We start from the raw sequence: 15,504 nt of genomic DNA on the forward strand, positions 1-15,504 counted from the left end.
CGAGCGTGCGGAGTGCAAAGTGCGCCATCAAAGCGACACATTGCCCCCGTCGCCCACGCCACGTGCGTGCGCGTGTGCCTGATCATCAAGTTGTCCAATGGACATCAGCATCCCCATCAAACCAGGAATGACCCGAACATTCTTCAAGGTCCATATGTTTCCCAATGGTGTTTTTAAGTCTATGTCTTCAACTCCTGTAATATCAAGACTAAGATTATTAGCCAAACGAACTTTACCAAAGTTACTTGTTTGTAGATTCTTCTTCTTACCAAAGTGCGCCATCAAAGCGCCACATTGCGCCCATCGCCCACGCACGTGTGCGAGTTAGGGTGCTCCCTTCGCGAGTAAACTTAGTGTGTGCTTCCATGAAACAATAAGGATGGAGAGTTCCCACTTAAATACCCCTCTAAGTTTCATCTTTCCTCCTATGTGGAAAAAGATGCCACTTTCCCACTTTTTTCAGCATTCTATGTTTGAAACACCAAACTTTCAGCATCGATATCTCATTCATCTTAGCTCTGTTTTGGACGTGGTTTAGTTCACTGTGAAGCTCTTCCAAAAAGAACACAAACCAACAAATAAACATATAAAGAAACCTCAGTTTCTTATATATATTTCTAGTCCAAAATAGGAAAAACTCATTTTCCTATATTTGTGAAAATTTTTATTTTCACAAATTTCCAACAAGGAATATATGAAGAAAAAAGGTTGTTTTTATATAAGTAAATAAGTTCGATTGCAGGTTACATTGAAGTTATCTTCAATTGATAATAGGATTAGTGTTTACGAATTCATCAAATCAAACCTTGAAACGTCTTCAATGTTTTTTCATCAATCAACAACGTTGGGAGATTGGGTTTACGGTTCTTGAATGATGAAACAAAATTGAGAGAGAAAGTAGCGAACAAAAAGGCATCAGTTGTATGTTGACAAAGGTAATGTGAAAAATAAAAAATGGATCCAAACTAATGAGCGGGAAACCCATCACAATAATTGATTGAGAATGTGCCACGTGTCCCAACAATAGTTTTATTTATTATAAGAGATAAGAGATAGGTCATTATTTATATTCGGGTAAATTACTTTTTGAGTCTCTGTGTTTTATGGGTTTTAACTAGTTGAGTCCAAAAGCAAAAAGTTTAACGACCTAAGTCCCCATAAGCATTTTCTTTAACCATTTGAGTCCAAAGTTCTAACCCAGTGAGAATTTTATTGTTAAGTTCTGTTAAATGAAAAAATTACCCCTATAAAACACATAAAACACAGACCTCTCTTTTTCCTCTGCTCTTCTTCTCCTTCAAGGTTAGAAACCCTATTTCTCAAATCCTTCTCTTTGCAATCTTATCTCCTCCATACACACACCTGTTGCCATCACTCCCTTTCTCTCCCGCCGGCGCCGGTTAACTAGCAAGCCGGCACCCAAACCCTCACCTTCATATACCACCCACCTTCATATACCACCCACCCCCCCCCTCAACCTCTCGTCTCTCTCAGTTCCGAAGGAAAGACAACCGGCGACGTGAATATGAATAGGAGAAAAGAGATCGACGACGACGAAGATCGACGGAGTTGTAGAATGCTTGATCCGTTGCAAGGCGGAGATCGAATGCTTCGTATTCACGTAAACTAGGGGAGTAACTAATAGCTGAGTTGAATCTCTGAGTTGAATCAGTCGCAAGGCGGCGTCGATCTCCGTCGCCGTGAACGGCGGTTTAACAATTACATATTTGAATTTTCGATCTCCGTCGCCGCTGACAGGCTCACTGCTGTCGGTCATTATCATGAGTTGTAGAATGCTTGATCATCACAACAATGGGCATCTTCTTTACAACTTTTCAAGGACCATTGCTAGTATACTGTTTATTGCTCTCCAAAAAATTTCGGTGGTGGGGCTGTGGCGGTTGCCGGAGTAGGTTAACTTTCGATCTGCAACAAAGATTGAAGTTGTGGGTGTTGTGGGTGATGAAAATGGGATTTAATTAGGTTAAAGAGAGAGAGATTGAAATGGGGATTGAAGATGAAGGAAATGTGAAACGGGGATTGAAATGGTGATTGAAATGGGGATTTAATTAGGTTAAAAAGAGAGATAGAGATTTTTTTTTTATTTTTTAATTATAAAGGGTATGTTGGTCATTTAACAATAGTTAACCAAAAAATTCTAACAGTGTTAGAAATTTGGACTCAAATGGTTAAAGAAAATACTTATGGAGACTCAGGTCGTTAAACTTTTTGCTTTTGGACTCAAGTGGTTAAAACCCATAAAACACAAGGACTCAAAAAGTAATTTACCCTTTATATTATTAGTATTTTATATCTATCCTCTAGAATAGTCCACAGGAACAGTCCTCTAGTAAACTAGGAAACTTAGTTTGGTTAGTTAGATTATTTCTCCATTGTATGTTGTCAAAAGCGAGCTAGGTGTGTGCCTAGGCGCTCTCTCGCAGCGAAACACAACTAAACTGTCTGGTGGAGAGCTAGGCGCAAATCTGCGTCTTTTATCAAAAGACACACTCAGATGATGCTCGCATAGAGCTGGGCGCAGGCGCAAAAAAGCGACCCTAAACCAAAAAAAAAACAACCTAAAACAAGGATGGACGACATGGAGAGTTAACTAGAGAGGGTAGATAGTTAGGAACCTAGTTTAGCAATTTGTTGAAGACTCAACAAATGGGGAGAAACCCTGGTTAAACCCTAGAGCATTGTGGCCGACCAGGTGGACTGGCGTCGGCTGCTGCTTTTTATAGGAAACCCTAATTCAATAAAATTGATGGGCTGCCTTTTGTAGATTATGTGTAGATTGTAATGTTCCGGTCTTTCTTTTAAATAACTAACCTAATTTGTAGAATGAATGGGTAGCCCAACTAAAGATCTTTAAATTGTTTTCCACTTTATTGTTTTAGTTTGTTACGAATACTTAAATGCTTTTATAAACATTAATTATTGTTATACATATTCTAAAAGGATATTATGTTTTTTTACATTATATTTGTATAATAGTGTAAAACTATTAATTTTATGCCTATGATATGTAATTTCTTTTATTTTTTACTACGGCGCCTTACTTAAAAAAACTCTCTCTTTTCTTTGTGCCTTGCGCCTAGGCTCCAGGAGAGACCTTTGCGCCTAGGCTCCAGGAGAGACCTTTGCGCCTTAAGTGCGACTAACGCTTTTGACAACATAGTCTCCATTGTACGTGTATATATTTGATTGTGAGTGTGAATAAAGATCATCGGAATATTCAAACATTTACGTGGTATCATAACACACTTGCTTTATACCTATTAAACCCTGAGCCTGCTTATCGAACCCTTTTCCTATCCAATTCTTTTCCCGTCTTAACGTATCGCATCCATGGGTGAAAAGCAAGATCCAATCCCAAAGCCAATGTCTTTCATCCCATCTACACCGTCACCGACATTCAGAAAAAGGTGTGTGTTCTTGACGGAACAAAGATGTCGCACTCGTCTTGGGTGAAGCGTTTTCAACTCCATGCGTGTGGCTATAAGGTTGTCGATCATATCAATGCTATCGTGTTACAATGGATTTACGGAACATTGTCCGAAAATCTGCTTCTCGAACCAGATACCACCACACTTGAGGCCTGGAACAAGATCGGTAACATATTCTTGAACAACAAAGGAGCTAGGGCCGCTGCCTTGGAACACGAGTTCAACAATCTTAAACTCGGTGATCATTCTCTAGATGCCTATTGTCAGCGACTCAAAGAGCTCTCTGATTACTCAATGATGTCCAATGCCCGGTGAATGAAAAATGCTTTGTACTTCAACTGGTCTGTGGTCTACCATTGGAATTTGATATAGTTGGCTGGCTCGTTCATCAATCAAAGCCTCCCATCCTAGCTTCCCATCCTGGAAACGACATGTAGCATGTTACAGCTCAAGCAATCACAGCAATCGGCTCGTGATCAGAACTCCTCCCCGGAAGCCATGGCTGCAGTTGCTCCCACTCAGAATCAAACCAATAGGCGTAACTCAAATCCCAAACACCTTGCTCGTCAATCAGGGCGTAGATCTGCTTCTACTTGTGGGCCTAAAAATCAGCATCAACATCGTGGACACAGGAACGAGCCTAATCAGGCTTCTAGGCCACATCAGACTTCAGTTGGGCCTAATAAGGTTTCTGGGCCATCTCATCAGCCACATCAACAATGGACGTTGACCCAGGCACAGACCCAATACCAGCAGATGCCTCCAGTTTGGGCTCAATCCCACTGGGCTGCTCCACGGCCTAGCCCCTATCCAACTCAAGCAGGTTCGGCTTCCCCGTGGAACAATCGAACATGCCCACTCAATCGTCTTCTTCATCGGCCCATGCACAGGCCCACATCACAGAAGTGAACCGACCGAAGAAGTAAAGTAAATTAGGCAAAGCCGTTGAAGCTATGTCTATGGATCCGCCTGACGCACAATGGATCATGGACATGGGAGCTACTAACCATCTCACGTCGGACTCATGTATATTTCTAAACTCATGTGTAAATTCTATTAAATCTATTTTAGTTGGAAGTAGCAGTTGAGTACCAGTTCTTAGTTCTCGGATCGAGTAATACCATTCTACCTTACTCCCCCAAACCATTCCAACTCGTAAACATTTTACATACACCGGGCATTATCATACCTTAGCATATATTAAACTTCCTACAGTAAATGCATACGGAACTATAGTCATATCAGCCTTTTCTTCTTTTGTTCTGGGACACTGATCTTTGGCAAGCTTGAGGTGACTTCGTAAAGGCGTGTTTCTAGGATTGGTCTTCTCACTGTTTATACCAAATCTCTCTAACACTTTCCCGATTTACTTCTCCTGGGATAGTGTCATTGAGCCATCCTTCTTGCTTCTATTTATTATACTCATCCTGAGTATCTGTCTGGATGGACGCAAATCCTTCATCTCGAATTCTTTGGACATTTGCTTCTTTAACTTGCTTATTTCCTTCCTATCAGATCCTGCAATCAACGTATCATTAACATATCAACATACAATAATAATATGATATAAAAGCTACTGAATTTCTTCAGATAGCTACCCTGCTACTCTGATCACTCCATGAAGTCATCAAACTTCATGTACCACTGTCTGGTTGCCTGTTTAAGACCATATAAACTCTTCTTCAGTTTCCAGTCCCGATTCTCTTTTCCAACAACCTTGAATCCCTCAGGTTGTGCCATATAAATGTGTTCATCTTGGTCACAATGCAGAAAAGTTGTTTTCACATCTAGCTGCTCTAGATGCAACTTTTATGCAGCTATAATACTAAGAACCAACCTGATGGTAGTCATCTTCACCATCAGAGAGAATCTCATCATAATCAACTTCCTTCTTCTACTGAAACCCCTTAACTACTAAACAGGTTTTGTACCCTTTAGACCCATTGTGTTTTTCTTTGACCCTAAAGACCCATTTATTTTGTAAAACTCTTTTATCTGGCGGAAGCTTGACTAAGACCCAAGTCTTGTGTTTATCTCAAGAGCTCATCTGATCCTTCATTTCATGCGCCCACTAGAGAAAATCCTTCATCTTGATTGCCTCAGAGTAGCTTTCTTGTTCATCGGTTTATGTCAAGAGAATATAATTAACTGAAGGATTGCATTTATTAGGCGGCTTACTAACTATGTTGCATCTCTTGACCCAATTCTCTGTCAGGCTGCTGTGGAGGCTATTTTACTTCATGATCTGAGCTCCCACTGTTAGAGACTTCTCTTGTCTTATTATATCCACCTTCAAACTCTGGTCCTGTGTGGTCTTCAGAATCTGATTCGGGTTCTATAATCGGTTCATTCTTTTGACCGTCAGTGTCAAACTCAACCACTTCTTTCTTAACCTCTGACTTTTCCATATTCTTGTCTTTGTATAGCTCTGCTTCATTGAATTCAGCGTGTTTTGTAACACCCCGTGTTTTCGAATGTCAATGTCAAAGTCAAAGTCCAAGTCAACTTTGATTTCTTTGACTGTAATTAGTCAATTTTATGTTTTATTTGTATCATGTGGAGAAAGTGTTGTTAATCAGAATGAATCGAAGTAATCGAATGTTTAATCAACACGAACCGACTTATGACTATGAATAGTAGGAAGTAACAATGCGATAAAGTTAATCAATCACAAATCAAGCTAATCAAATCATCAATCGAACTCGAGACTCGAACTATGCGAATTTGGTGTTATGTTGTTATACGTGTATGTGTGCCTTATGTGTTACCTGTGCGTGCTTACTTTATGTTTTGTGTGGTATTCAATCGAATCAATCGAGACTCGAATCGAAACTCGAAACTCAAATCGAATGTAATCGAAATCGAATTATGACGAATGGTAACGTAAGGATATTGTGAAATATAGATGATTGTATGTTAGATATAGTGGTTGGGATTAAAAGTAATTTGAATAGGAACTCCATCGTATTCAATCGAAATCGAAATATCAAAAATCGTCGCACCGAACACTCGAACCAGGCTGTTGATCGATCAGGCTGTCAGCCGATCGAACAGCCCAGCCGATCGGGCGAACAGTCCGATCGAGCAGGCTGTCCGATCGGGATGCCTTTCCTCTTTTGGAGCCTATAAATAGGGTTGTCATTGTCATTCTTTCTACTTTTGGAAACTCTCTAACCGACCAGCTCGTGCTCCTCATCTTTTCTCAGATTTCTTCCGATTTCGGTAAGTTTTCATCCTAAATCTTGTACTTTCTTGATCAAAACATGCTCCTACACCTTTCTATCTTTCAAATCTTGATTTCTAACCGTGAAATCATCAAGATCCAAGCATTCTAGGATGATGTCATCATGGTGTTCTTCAAGAACATCATGTTTTGGCCTCAATCCACCATGAATAGCTCGGATCTAACTGATTTCCACATAAACAAGTAAAGATCTATCAAAGATCTAAACATTTACAAGATGTGAAGGATTGAAAGAAGGAATTCCAACTTTCTTTCAACTCTTTTACACTCAATGCCTTCAAACCGGTAGAAACGGAACTTGAGCCAACTCACTAATCATTCCAATGGTTGTGTGGTTCAAGATTCGGGTTCTGTCTACGAGGTTCACCGACTTCGGGTTAAACGTCAAACCGCCATTCCGAACCGTTCACCGGCCGGACTTGGGTGATTCCTGTCCGAGCAGGAGGAACAAATAAAAACGAAGGTTCCCTGGTTCAGCTCGTTGTCAAACTACCTCAATATAACGTCAAATAATCAAAACAGCCAAGTGTTAGACGAACAGGCCGACCAGGTCAGGATGCTGGTCGAATGGTTAGGCTGTTCGAACGGACAGCCCAACCGATCGGACATGTCAGCCGATCGACCAGGCCAGCCGATCGGCTAGCATATGGCCCCACACTTTGACAATTTCACGAAGTATGGTATTGAACGAGATGATGTTCGATCGAACGAGCCGTTTGGTAAACATTACTCATCGGATCATGAGATACTATGCTTCAACACTTAATCGATTTTACAACTCGTTCGTAGTATGGAGTGCCACCCGATCGAGCATGTTGTTCGATCGAGTAACATCCAGCTGAGGACTCATTATCGAAGTGTCTAACCGATCGGTTGAGCCGGCCGATCGAACAGACCGTTCGATCGATCGATCTGAAAGGTAAGAGCACTTCAGTGTTCTCAAATACTACAACGAAAACCTCAAAAGTTCAAACCATCATACACAAACACATCTTACTTAAAGGAAGAAACAATCCACTCGAACAGTCCAGCCGATCGTGCCTACCGGCCGATCGAACAGACTGTCCGAACGGATTGTCTAGCCGAACGAACAACCCGTTCGATCGAACCTGTTGTTCGATCGACCAGGCTGTTCGACCCTTCATCACTTGTTCCATGACTGCAATGATAGTTCCTAACCTGTCAGGTAATGAGGATAAAAGCAGATATGCTTGCAGTTCATCATCTATCTTGAACTTTACTGAATCCAAACCAGACAAGTGAGAATTAAACAAATTAATATGCTCAATAATAGAATTTCCCTCTTTCATACGGGTGTTGACTAACTCTCCTATCAGAAACACCTTGTTGGCAGGAGACAACTTCTCATACATATTCGACAAAGCCTCTATGATTCCTTGTTCAGAAATATTGTAACCAACATTCATAGAAAGAGTGAGCCTGATAGTTGACATAGCCTTCTTGTCAATGGATGTCCACTCTTTCGTTACAGGTGCAGTGCAGGAGGAGGCTCTAAGGGCTGCACCCAGATCCTTCTGTATTAGCAATCCTTGATTTACATCTTCCACCATCTGAAATTTTCCATCAAACTTCACAATTCTGACTTTCAAGCATCAGTCATCTTTAGTCATCTTTGCAACGTGTGAGAATAAACTGAAAAACAAACCTGAAATCTGACCTCAAAAAACGTGCAGAAAGACCGAAAATCGTAGCAGCGAAAATCAGTACAGAAACCCTTCTGTTTGAGCGGCGGCGACGATTCTGCGGTTCTGGCAAGGTGGTAGGCGGCAACGGCTAACAAAACCCTAATTTGGGTTAGGTGGCGGTGGCGGTACCCGGTTGGTTGCCCTGGAGCAAAGCTGCGAAACTATAGCGAGTTGGTGGTGTCGGCGATAAAAACCCTAGCGGCGGCGGCAGCCGGTGGCAGGGATAAAAGTAGGTATCATCATCAACAATTATTCTTATTTGTTCATGTTTCTTTAATTATTTCTCGACTATGTGTTTTGGGTTTCAATAATCTTTTAAGGTAATTGCATACTTTTATTTCTTATATTTCTATGTCAAATCAAAATCCAAAGGATGAATTTGGCCATTTAAATTGTTAAATTTTTAGGAAGGGCCCTAGTTTTTATTTCTCTTTGTGACTCCAAATAGGTTGAGCAGCCATATGAATTATTACATTGACTTTTTATTAGTGGAATTCAGCATTTGACTCTGAATTTTAAATTTTTAGTCACTGAAATTTGATGTTTATATTTCTTTAACAACCCAGATACATAATATCCGAGAATGTTTCAACTGCTCTCCCAGTGGAGTTTACCAAGCTCCTGAAGCTGGAAGTCTTGTAAGAAAACCGTCAGCTTGATAACATATAATCAATACATTCTTTTAATGTTAGTGAAATGACAATCCTATTGTTTTATTAATGCAGGGATGTAGGGCAGAACTACCTCAAAGGAACTATACCATCTGAATGGGCTACCATGCGCCTAATCACATTGTAACCACACATTATATAACCTCATTAGCAGTAAAATCATTATTTAAGTGTGATAGCTTATCATATATGTTAAATTCTAATTATGTAACTATGCAGAACCCTCGAGGACAACCGGTTATCTGGACCATTTCCAACCACTCTTACCTCGATAACCTCCCTTCAGTATTTGTAAGCCACATAACCACTTCTTTAGTTGTTGGAGTATTTGATATAATAATGAAGAAGAATTATATAAATATGATGTAGCTTAACTGTGAATTACTTCATTTTCCGCAGGAACATACGTGGAAATGACTTTTCAGGCCTCATACCTGAACATATCTCAAAACTGAACAATTTGGAGAGACTGTACTCAATTTTTACCTATAACATCTATGTTTATGCTTTTAACAACCCTACTGGGAAAAATAATAGATCAAAACTGTATACTTTTCTCAAATTTTGCATAAAATAGCCAACATATTCATGTACAACTTCCAACTTTGTTTCCCAGTTTTTTATCTTCAAATAAGTTCAGAGGGCTCTCCGTTGCAATTGAAAACCTTACCAACTTGAATGATCTGTGAGTACAAGTTTTGTAAACTTGAATGATAATAGAGAGAGGGTATTCCATATTTTTTATGTGTACCCTCAAATTTAAAAAAACCATCCAAAATACCATTACATCACACACTCTATAATAGAGAGCAATTTAGAGAATACAAAAGCAACTCACTATGTTTAGAGACTCAAAATCAAGCCTCTATATTTTTTTTTGTGAGTATATAAGAAAAAAATAATAATAATATAAGTGTTTGTGAGTAAAATAAAGATATGAGTACAGAATGAGATGTGTGAGGATTTTATAAAATATTTTTTTTAAAGAAAGGTGTGGGTTTTAGTTAAATTATGTAGACGAAGAAGAAGAGTGGGATATGAATGCACTATGTCAACTCGTTTTCTACGTCTTTTGTAAGCGCAAAGTGGTTAAAATCAATATATTTTGGTGGTATAGAAATCGTTTCACATCCGCAAACGTTCAACAGGTTACTTAACTTTATGAATTTGTTACATATTTTAGGCGGATAAGTGACAACAATTTCACTGGAAAGATACCCAGCTTTATTAGCAGGTGGACACAAATTACGAAATTGTAAGATCCTATGATGAAATGACAACTTATGTATTAGTAATCTTGATCATGTTGACTTCTTTTGGTGTGGCATCTTAGAGTCCGGATGAAAACTGGTTAAATTACAAGATTAAGTTAAGAGAAATATATATTTTTAGGTCCAAACATTTTTATAGGTGGAAATCCGATGTCTATACCACATGAACTTTTTTATGCCATTTCTCAAAGCTTTTTTCTTCATTTATAACGCTGGATATTTCTACCACTCGTTATGGATGTACTAGTCTGAAATGCATCAACATTTGGTTTTCGATGTAGGGAACTACTAGGTTCTTCATTCGAGGGGCCCATTCCTTCTAGTATCTCTCTCTTAACACAATTGGATAATCTGTACGACTTTTTCCACTTGGGTGTGTTTTCTATTTGGAGAGGGGGGATTATCTCTATTGATTGAGGTGGCTATACTTATCTTGGTGTACAGGAAAATAAGTGACCTAAAAGTACAAAGGTCTACCTTTCCATCAGTAGAGAAAATGACAGAACTACGTACATTGTGAGCATTTTCTTCTGGTTGGATTCTTCCCTATTTTTAGTACTCAAGTGAAGATATTAACTACATTTAATTCCAGGATCCTCAGGAATTGTTTGATCCATGGGACAATTCCTAACTATATTGGGAATTTGAGACATCTTCATGTTCTGTAAGTTATTCTGACGATGTTCCTTGCTTCTATTATATATATATATATATATATATATAGGGTCAGGATAATGAGTGAACAACATCCTTGTTTGTGAACAGAGTGAACTAATCTCAGCCATCCATTTGTTTTTTAATTAAAAGGATATGATTGTAAATTTACCTTTAATTTTCATAAATTAGATTTAAATCATTTTGTTTTAATTCTTGATTTCAGTTACACGTTTCCTATTTAAATCATTTTGTTTGAATTCTTGATTTCAGTTACATGTTTCCTATTTTGTAGAGATTATACCTTTTCTCATGACATATTTACATATATGTACTTTTTAATTTACATGTGTATGTATGTGTATAAAAAAGATATACATATGTGTATAAAACAGTTTGGTTGAATAGAAACTGTGTATAAAATATACATAAACAGAACTAATAAATGGTTTATACACATATGTAATTGTATTGGATACTCAAAGTACACATATGTATTATTCAAATTACATATGTAAGCATGTGTATAAAATGGATATACATATGTGTATAAAACAGGTTGGCTGAATAGTAATTGTGTTTATTTTTAAATTAATAAATTAGTTAATTGGTGAGAGAAATGAAGAGGGAGAATGTAATTAAATATTTAATTGGAAAGAGAACTAGTTAATAATTTACACTTATACCCTTTTCATTTATTTTCTACACATAAATAATTAGGAAATTGTCATTATTATAAATCTCAAGATCTCCTAAATCAATGGACAAGATTTGTTCATTTTGTTCACAAAAACAATATGGTTCACTCTTGAACCCTACCCCCCTACCCTATATATATATATATATATATATATATATATATATATATATATATATATATATATATATATATATATATATATATATATATATATATATAGGACAATGCTAGACAGAAAACCCTCATTTAGGTAGAAAACTCTGGAAACCCAAATCTCCCCCCATTTTTACCCAACCCCCCGACATTTTTTTTTAAATTACACATGTAATATACATGTTTTAGAGTGTTTTGGGCCAAAAAAAATAAAAAAAAGCGCTGAAGGGATTTTTTAAAAAAAAATAAACAAATTTCAGTGCCTAACATGTGTTAGGCAAGAAAGACAGAAATTGCTGAATTTTTTTTTAAAATTATCCCTTCGGCGCTTTTTTTTATTTTTTTTGGCCCAAAAGTCTTAAAAACATGTATATTACATGTGTTATTTTTTTCAAAAAAAAAATGTCGGGAGGTTGGGTTTTCTAGGGTTTTTTTATATAGATAGGGTTTTCTATATAGCCCAACCCTATATATATATATATATATATATATATATATATATATATATATATATATATATATATATATATATATATATATATATATATATATGGGGCCGCTAAAATGAAAACCACCTCCAGTTGTAAGAACCATGAGAACCACTTTTAACCATTAGATCAAGAAGATGGATGGACAAGATTAAAAGTAGTTAAAATTAATATTAAATAGATTTTTTGTCTTATTATGTCTTTAATATTTTAATTCAAAAGAGTATATAAGTAAAATTGCTTTTTTTTGTCTTTTTATATATATTATTTTTAATTGTTTTTTTTTGTCCTATTCATTAATTACCTTTTGTCTTAAATTTATTTTTTTTATTAAGAAAACAAATTTTTTGGTAAATAACTTTTTGAAAATCAGATTTTTGTAATAACTTTTTTTAAGATTTGTTAAAAAAAACGTTTTGAAGAGCCGTTTTTACGTCCGGTTTTTACGTTAACGTTATTTACGTTTTACGCGCCGGTTTTTTACGTTAATGTTTTTTTATGTTTTACGCGCCAGATTTTTAAGTTAAAGTTTTTTTTTACGTTTTACGCGCACGTTTTTTTTTTAGGTTTTACGCGTCGGGTTTTTACGTTAACTTTTTTAACACCGTTTTTACGTTAACGTTATTTACGTTTTACTCGCCGGTTTTTTACGTTAACGTTTTTTTACGTTTTACGCGCCGGTTTTTTACGTTAACGTTGTTTTACGTTTTACGCGCCGGTTTTTTACGTTTTACGTAAAACTTTTTACGTTTTACTAAAAAAAATTACAATTTACGTTTTACCTAAAACTTTTTACGTTTTACGTTTTTACGTTTTACGTTAAAAAGTTTACGGTTTAACTTTTTTTTACAAAAACGTTTTTACGCAAAACCGAAAGCACCCAGAAAATCGCACACTCGGGGAGGTGTCGCAGATAGGTTGCTATCATCATCGACGCCTCAAAAAAAAAACCCCAACAAACAAAAACAAAAAGGAACGAGTGGATTCTTGAAAAAAAAAAACGAATTTTCGGCTTAGATTTTCCGATAATCAGAGGTTGCAAAAGTGGGGTTGCAGGTTCAAAAACCTACCTTCCACCGTCCTTGTCGCGCCATCGTCAGTTTTTTTTTTTTTTTTTTTTTTTTTTTTGCATCATCACCGCCGATTCAACATGAACATCATTCAAACCCAGGTTCAACATGAACATCATTCAAACCCAGATTCAACATGAACATCATTCAAAAACAGAACATCATTCAAACCAGATTCAACAGAATCAAAAAGTTCCCAAAAACATCATTCAAACCCTAATTCAACATGAACATCATTCAAACCTAGATTCAAACCCAGATTCACCCATCGTTCACCCGCCCACCAACAACCACAAGATCAGAATCAAAGAATCCCAAACCAAAATAATCAGAATCAAAGAAACCCCCAACTCAATCAACCCCCAACAACACAAGAAAGTTTGACCTAGTAGCCACCACCCCCAAAAAAACCTCTTCCTTCACCCCCCAAAACCGGCACCACCTCTAGCCATCACTCAATCACCGGCACCACCTCTAGCCACCACTCAAACTTCGGCACCATCGACGTCGATGGCACCACCGGCACCACCAACATCGCCGACACCACCGACATCATCATCGCCATTAATCTCTTAGATGAAGAACAAGGCTCATGTGTGGGTTTCCACATCATAATCACCATTAAACCTCTCAGATGAAGAACAACCAGAAGAACTTGTCTTTGAAAACAAGAAAAAAAACACACATTACGACTACCTGGCTGGCGTCGGACGGTGGCGGAGGAGACGGCGGCGGCGACCAAGGTTTAATCTCCGATAAACGAGGGCAGTAATGATGGCGGTGATGATGGCGGCGGTGGTCACTACCCCCAAATTGGAGCGGTGATGATGGTGGCGGTGGTCGCCGGAGTACGATTGGGGGGTGGGGTCGCCGGAGTAGGAGTGGGATTGCCAGAGTATGAGGGTTCGCCGGAGAAGGAGGCTGAGGGTTTCATCGGTGAAGATGATGAAGATTTCTTCATCAGATAGGAGAGAGATGAAAATGGGTTTAAAAAATGAAGTTCTGCTATTTGAATAAAGGATGAGAGAAGAGAGAGACAATAAAAAAGAGGAATAGACATTTCTGATGGAAATAATTGAAGAGAGAGAGTGTGAGAGATTAGACATTTGAGGTAAAAGACCAAAACACCCTTTTAGTTGGCATAATCTGATTGGTTGAAAGTGGTTGTTGGGATTGAACCCTATCAGAGGAACAGATAATTAAAGCCAACACTGGATCAGAGCAGTGGATCCAGAATAAGCAGATGCTGATATACATATCTCTCCCCTTGAAAGTGATTACAACAACTGATGACCTCCTATCTGCTGATCTTACTAACTACTGACCAATAACTGCTGCTCAACTAAAGATCTGATGAAGACTAAAGTCCTGCTGATTCAATCTACTGCCTTGAGTCAAGCACTGCTGATCCGGACAAGTGCTGCTGGGTTCACAACAGTAGAATGTTGCAGCAGTTGTTCTAAAGTCTGTTTGTAATAGAATGTATTAGCAGTAGTTAACATAAGCAGTGTCTGTATAGATCAGAGGTTAGAGTTTGTTAGGAGGTTAGATGTCACTTTCATGGTGACGTCAGCTAAGATGCTCAGTAGTTTGCAAGTGCCTATAAATAGTTCAGTACTTTGTACTGTTCTATTAGCTCTTTACATCATTCGTCTTCTTTGCACGAACAAACTACTGAGCTCGGGCTGAGGGGGAGTTTGCATTCATACATCTATCTTTGTAATCGTTGTTGAAATTAAATTCAATCTTTCGGTTCATTGTGTAAAAGATGTTTGATTAAAGTATTACTCTCATTTGATTGTATGCAAAGTTTGTTTCCATTTTAATTCCGCTGCACAACTCATCCATTTTCATCTTAACTTCAAACAAAAAATACAATCAAAAGGAAACTCAGGTCCAACAATTGGTATCAAAGCTAGAACAGTCAAATTTGATTTAACAATCATTTTGACGTAAATAGTTCAGCTCAAAACAGTTGATACTGATCGTTTGTTCGTCGTTGAAAAACAGAGTAAGGATTAATCACCATTATAGTTGATTTCTCAGTACCTGTAAAACAACAAGAATGACGTCACAATCTCAGGACGATAAAAACAAC

General features: G+C 37.7%; 1 protein-coding gene across 3 annotated transcripts in view; it reads left to right on the forward strand.

The window, feature by feature from the left end:
* Positions 1–15,504, forward strand: part of LOC110908546 (probable LRR receptor-like serine/threonine-protein kinase At1g07650) — a 58,865-nt gene that overhangs the window by 4,249 nt on the left and 39,112 nt on the right. For 2 of the 3 annotated variants that reach the window (XM_035983581.1, XM_035983586.1), the window contains exons 3-11: positions 8,966–9,037; positions 9,125–9,193; positions 9,290–9,361; positions 9,470–9,541; positions 9,687–9,755; positions 10,254–10,325; positions 10,623–10,694; positions 10,786–10,857; positions 10,934–11,005. In XM_035983581.1, coding sequence (XP_035839474.1) covers positions 8,966–9,037; positions 9,125–9,193; positions 9,290–9,361; positions 9,470–9,541; positions 9,687–9,755; positions 10,254–10,325; positions 10,623–10,694; positions 10,786–10,857; positions 10,934–11,005 — 642 coding nt within the window. The remainder of the gene's footprint in view (positions 1–8,965; positions 9,038–9,124; positions 9,194–9,289; positions 9,362–9,469; positions 9,542–9,686; positions 9,756–10,253; positions 10,326–10,622; positions 10,695–10,785; positions 10,858–10,933; positions 11,006–15,504) is intronic. The other variant, XM_035983591.1, reaches the window with a different exon arrangement.

Source organism: Helianthus annuus, chromosome 2 (assembly GCF_002127325.2).
Source record: "Helianthus annuus cultivar XRQ/B chromosome 2, HanXRQr2.0-SUNRISE, whole genome shotgun sequence".
In the NCBI taxonomy this organism is placed as follows: domain Eukaryota; kingdom Viridiplantae; phylum Streptophyta; class Magnoliopsida; order Asterales; family Asteraceae; genus Helianthus; species Helianthus annuus.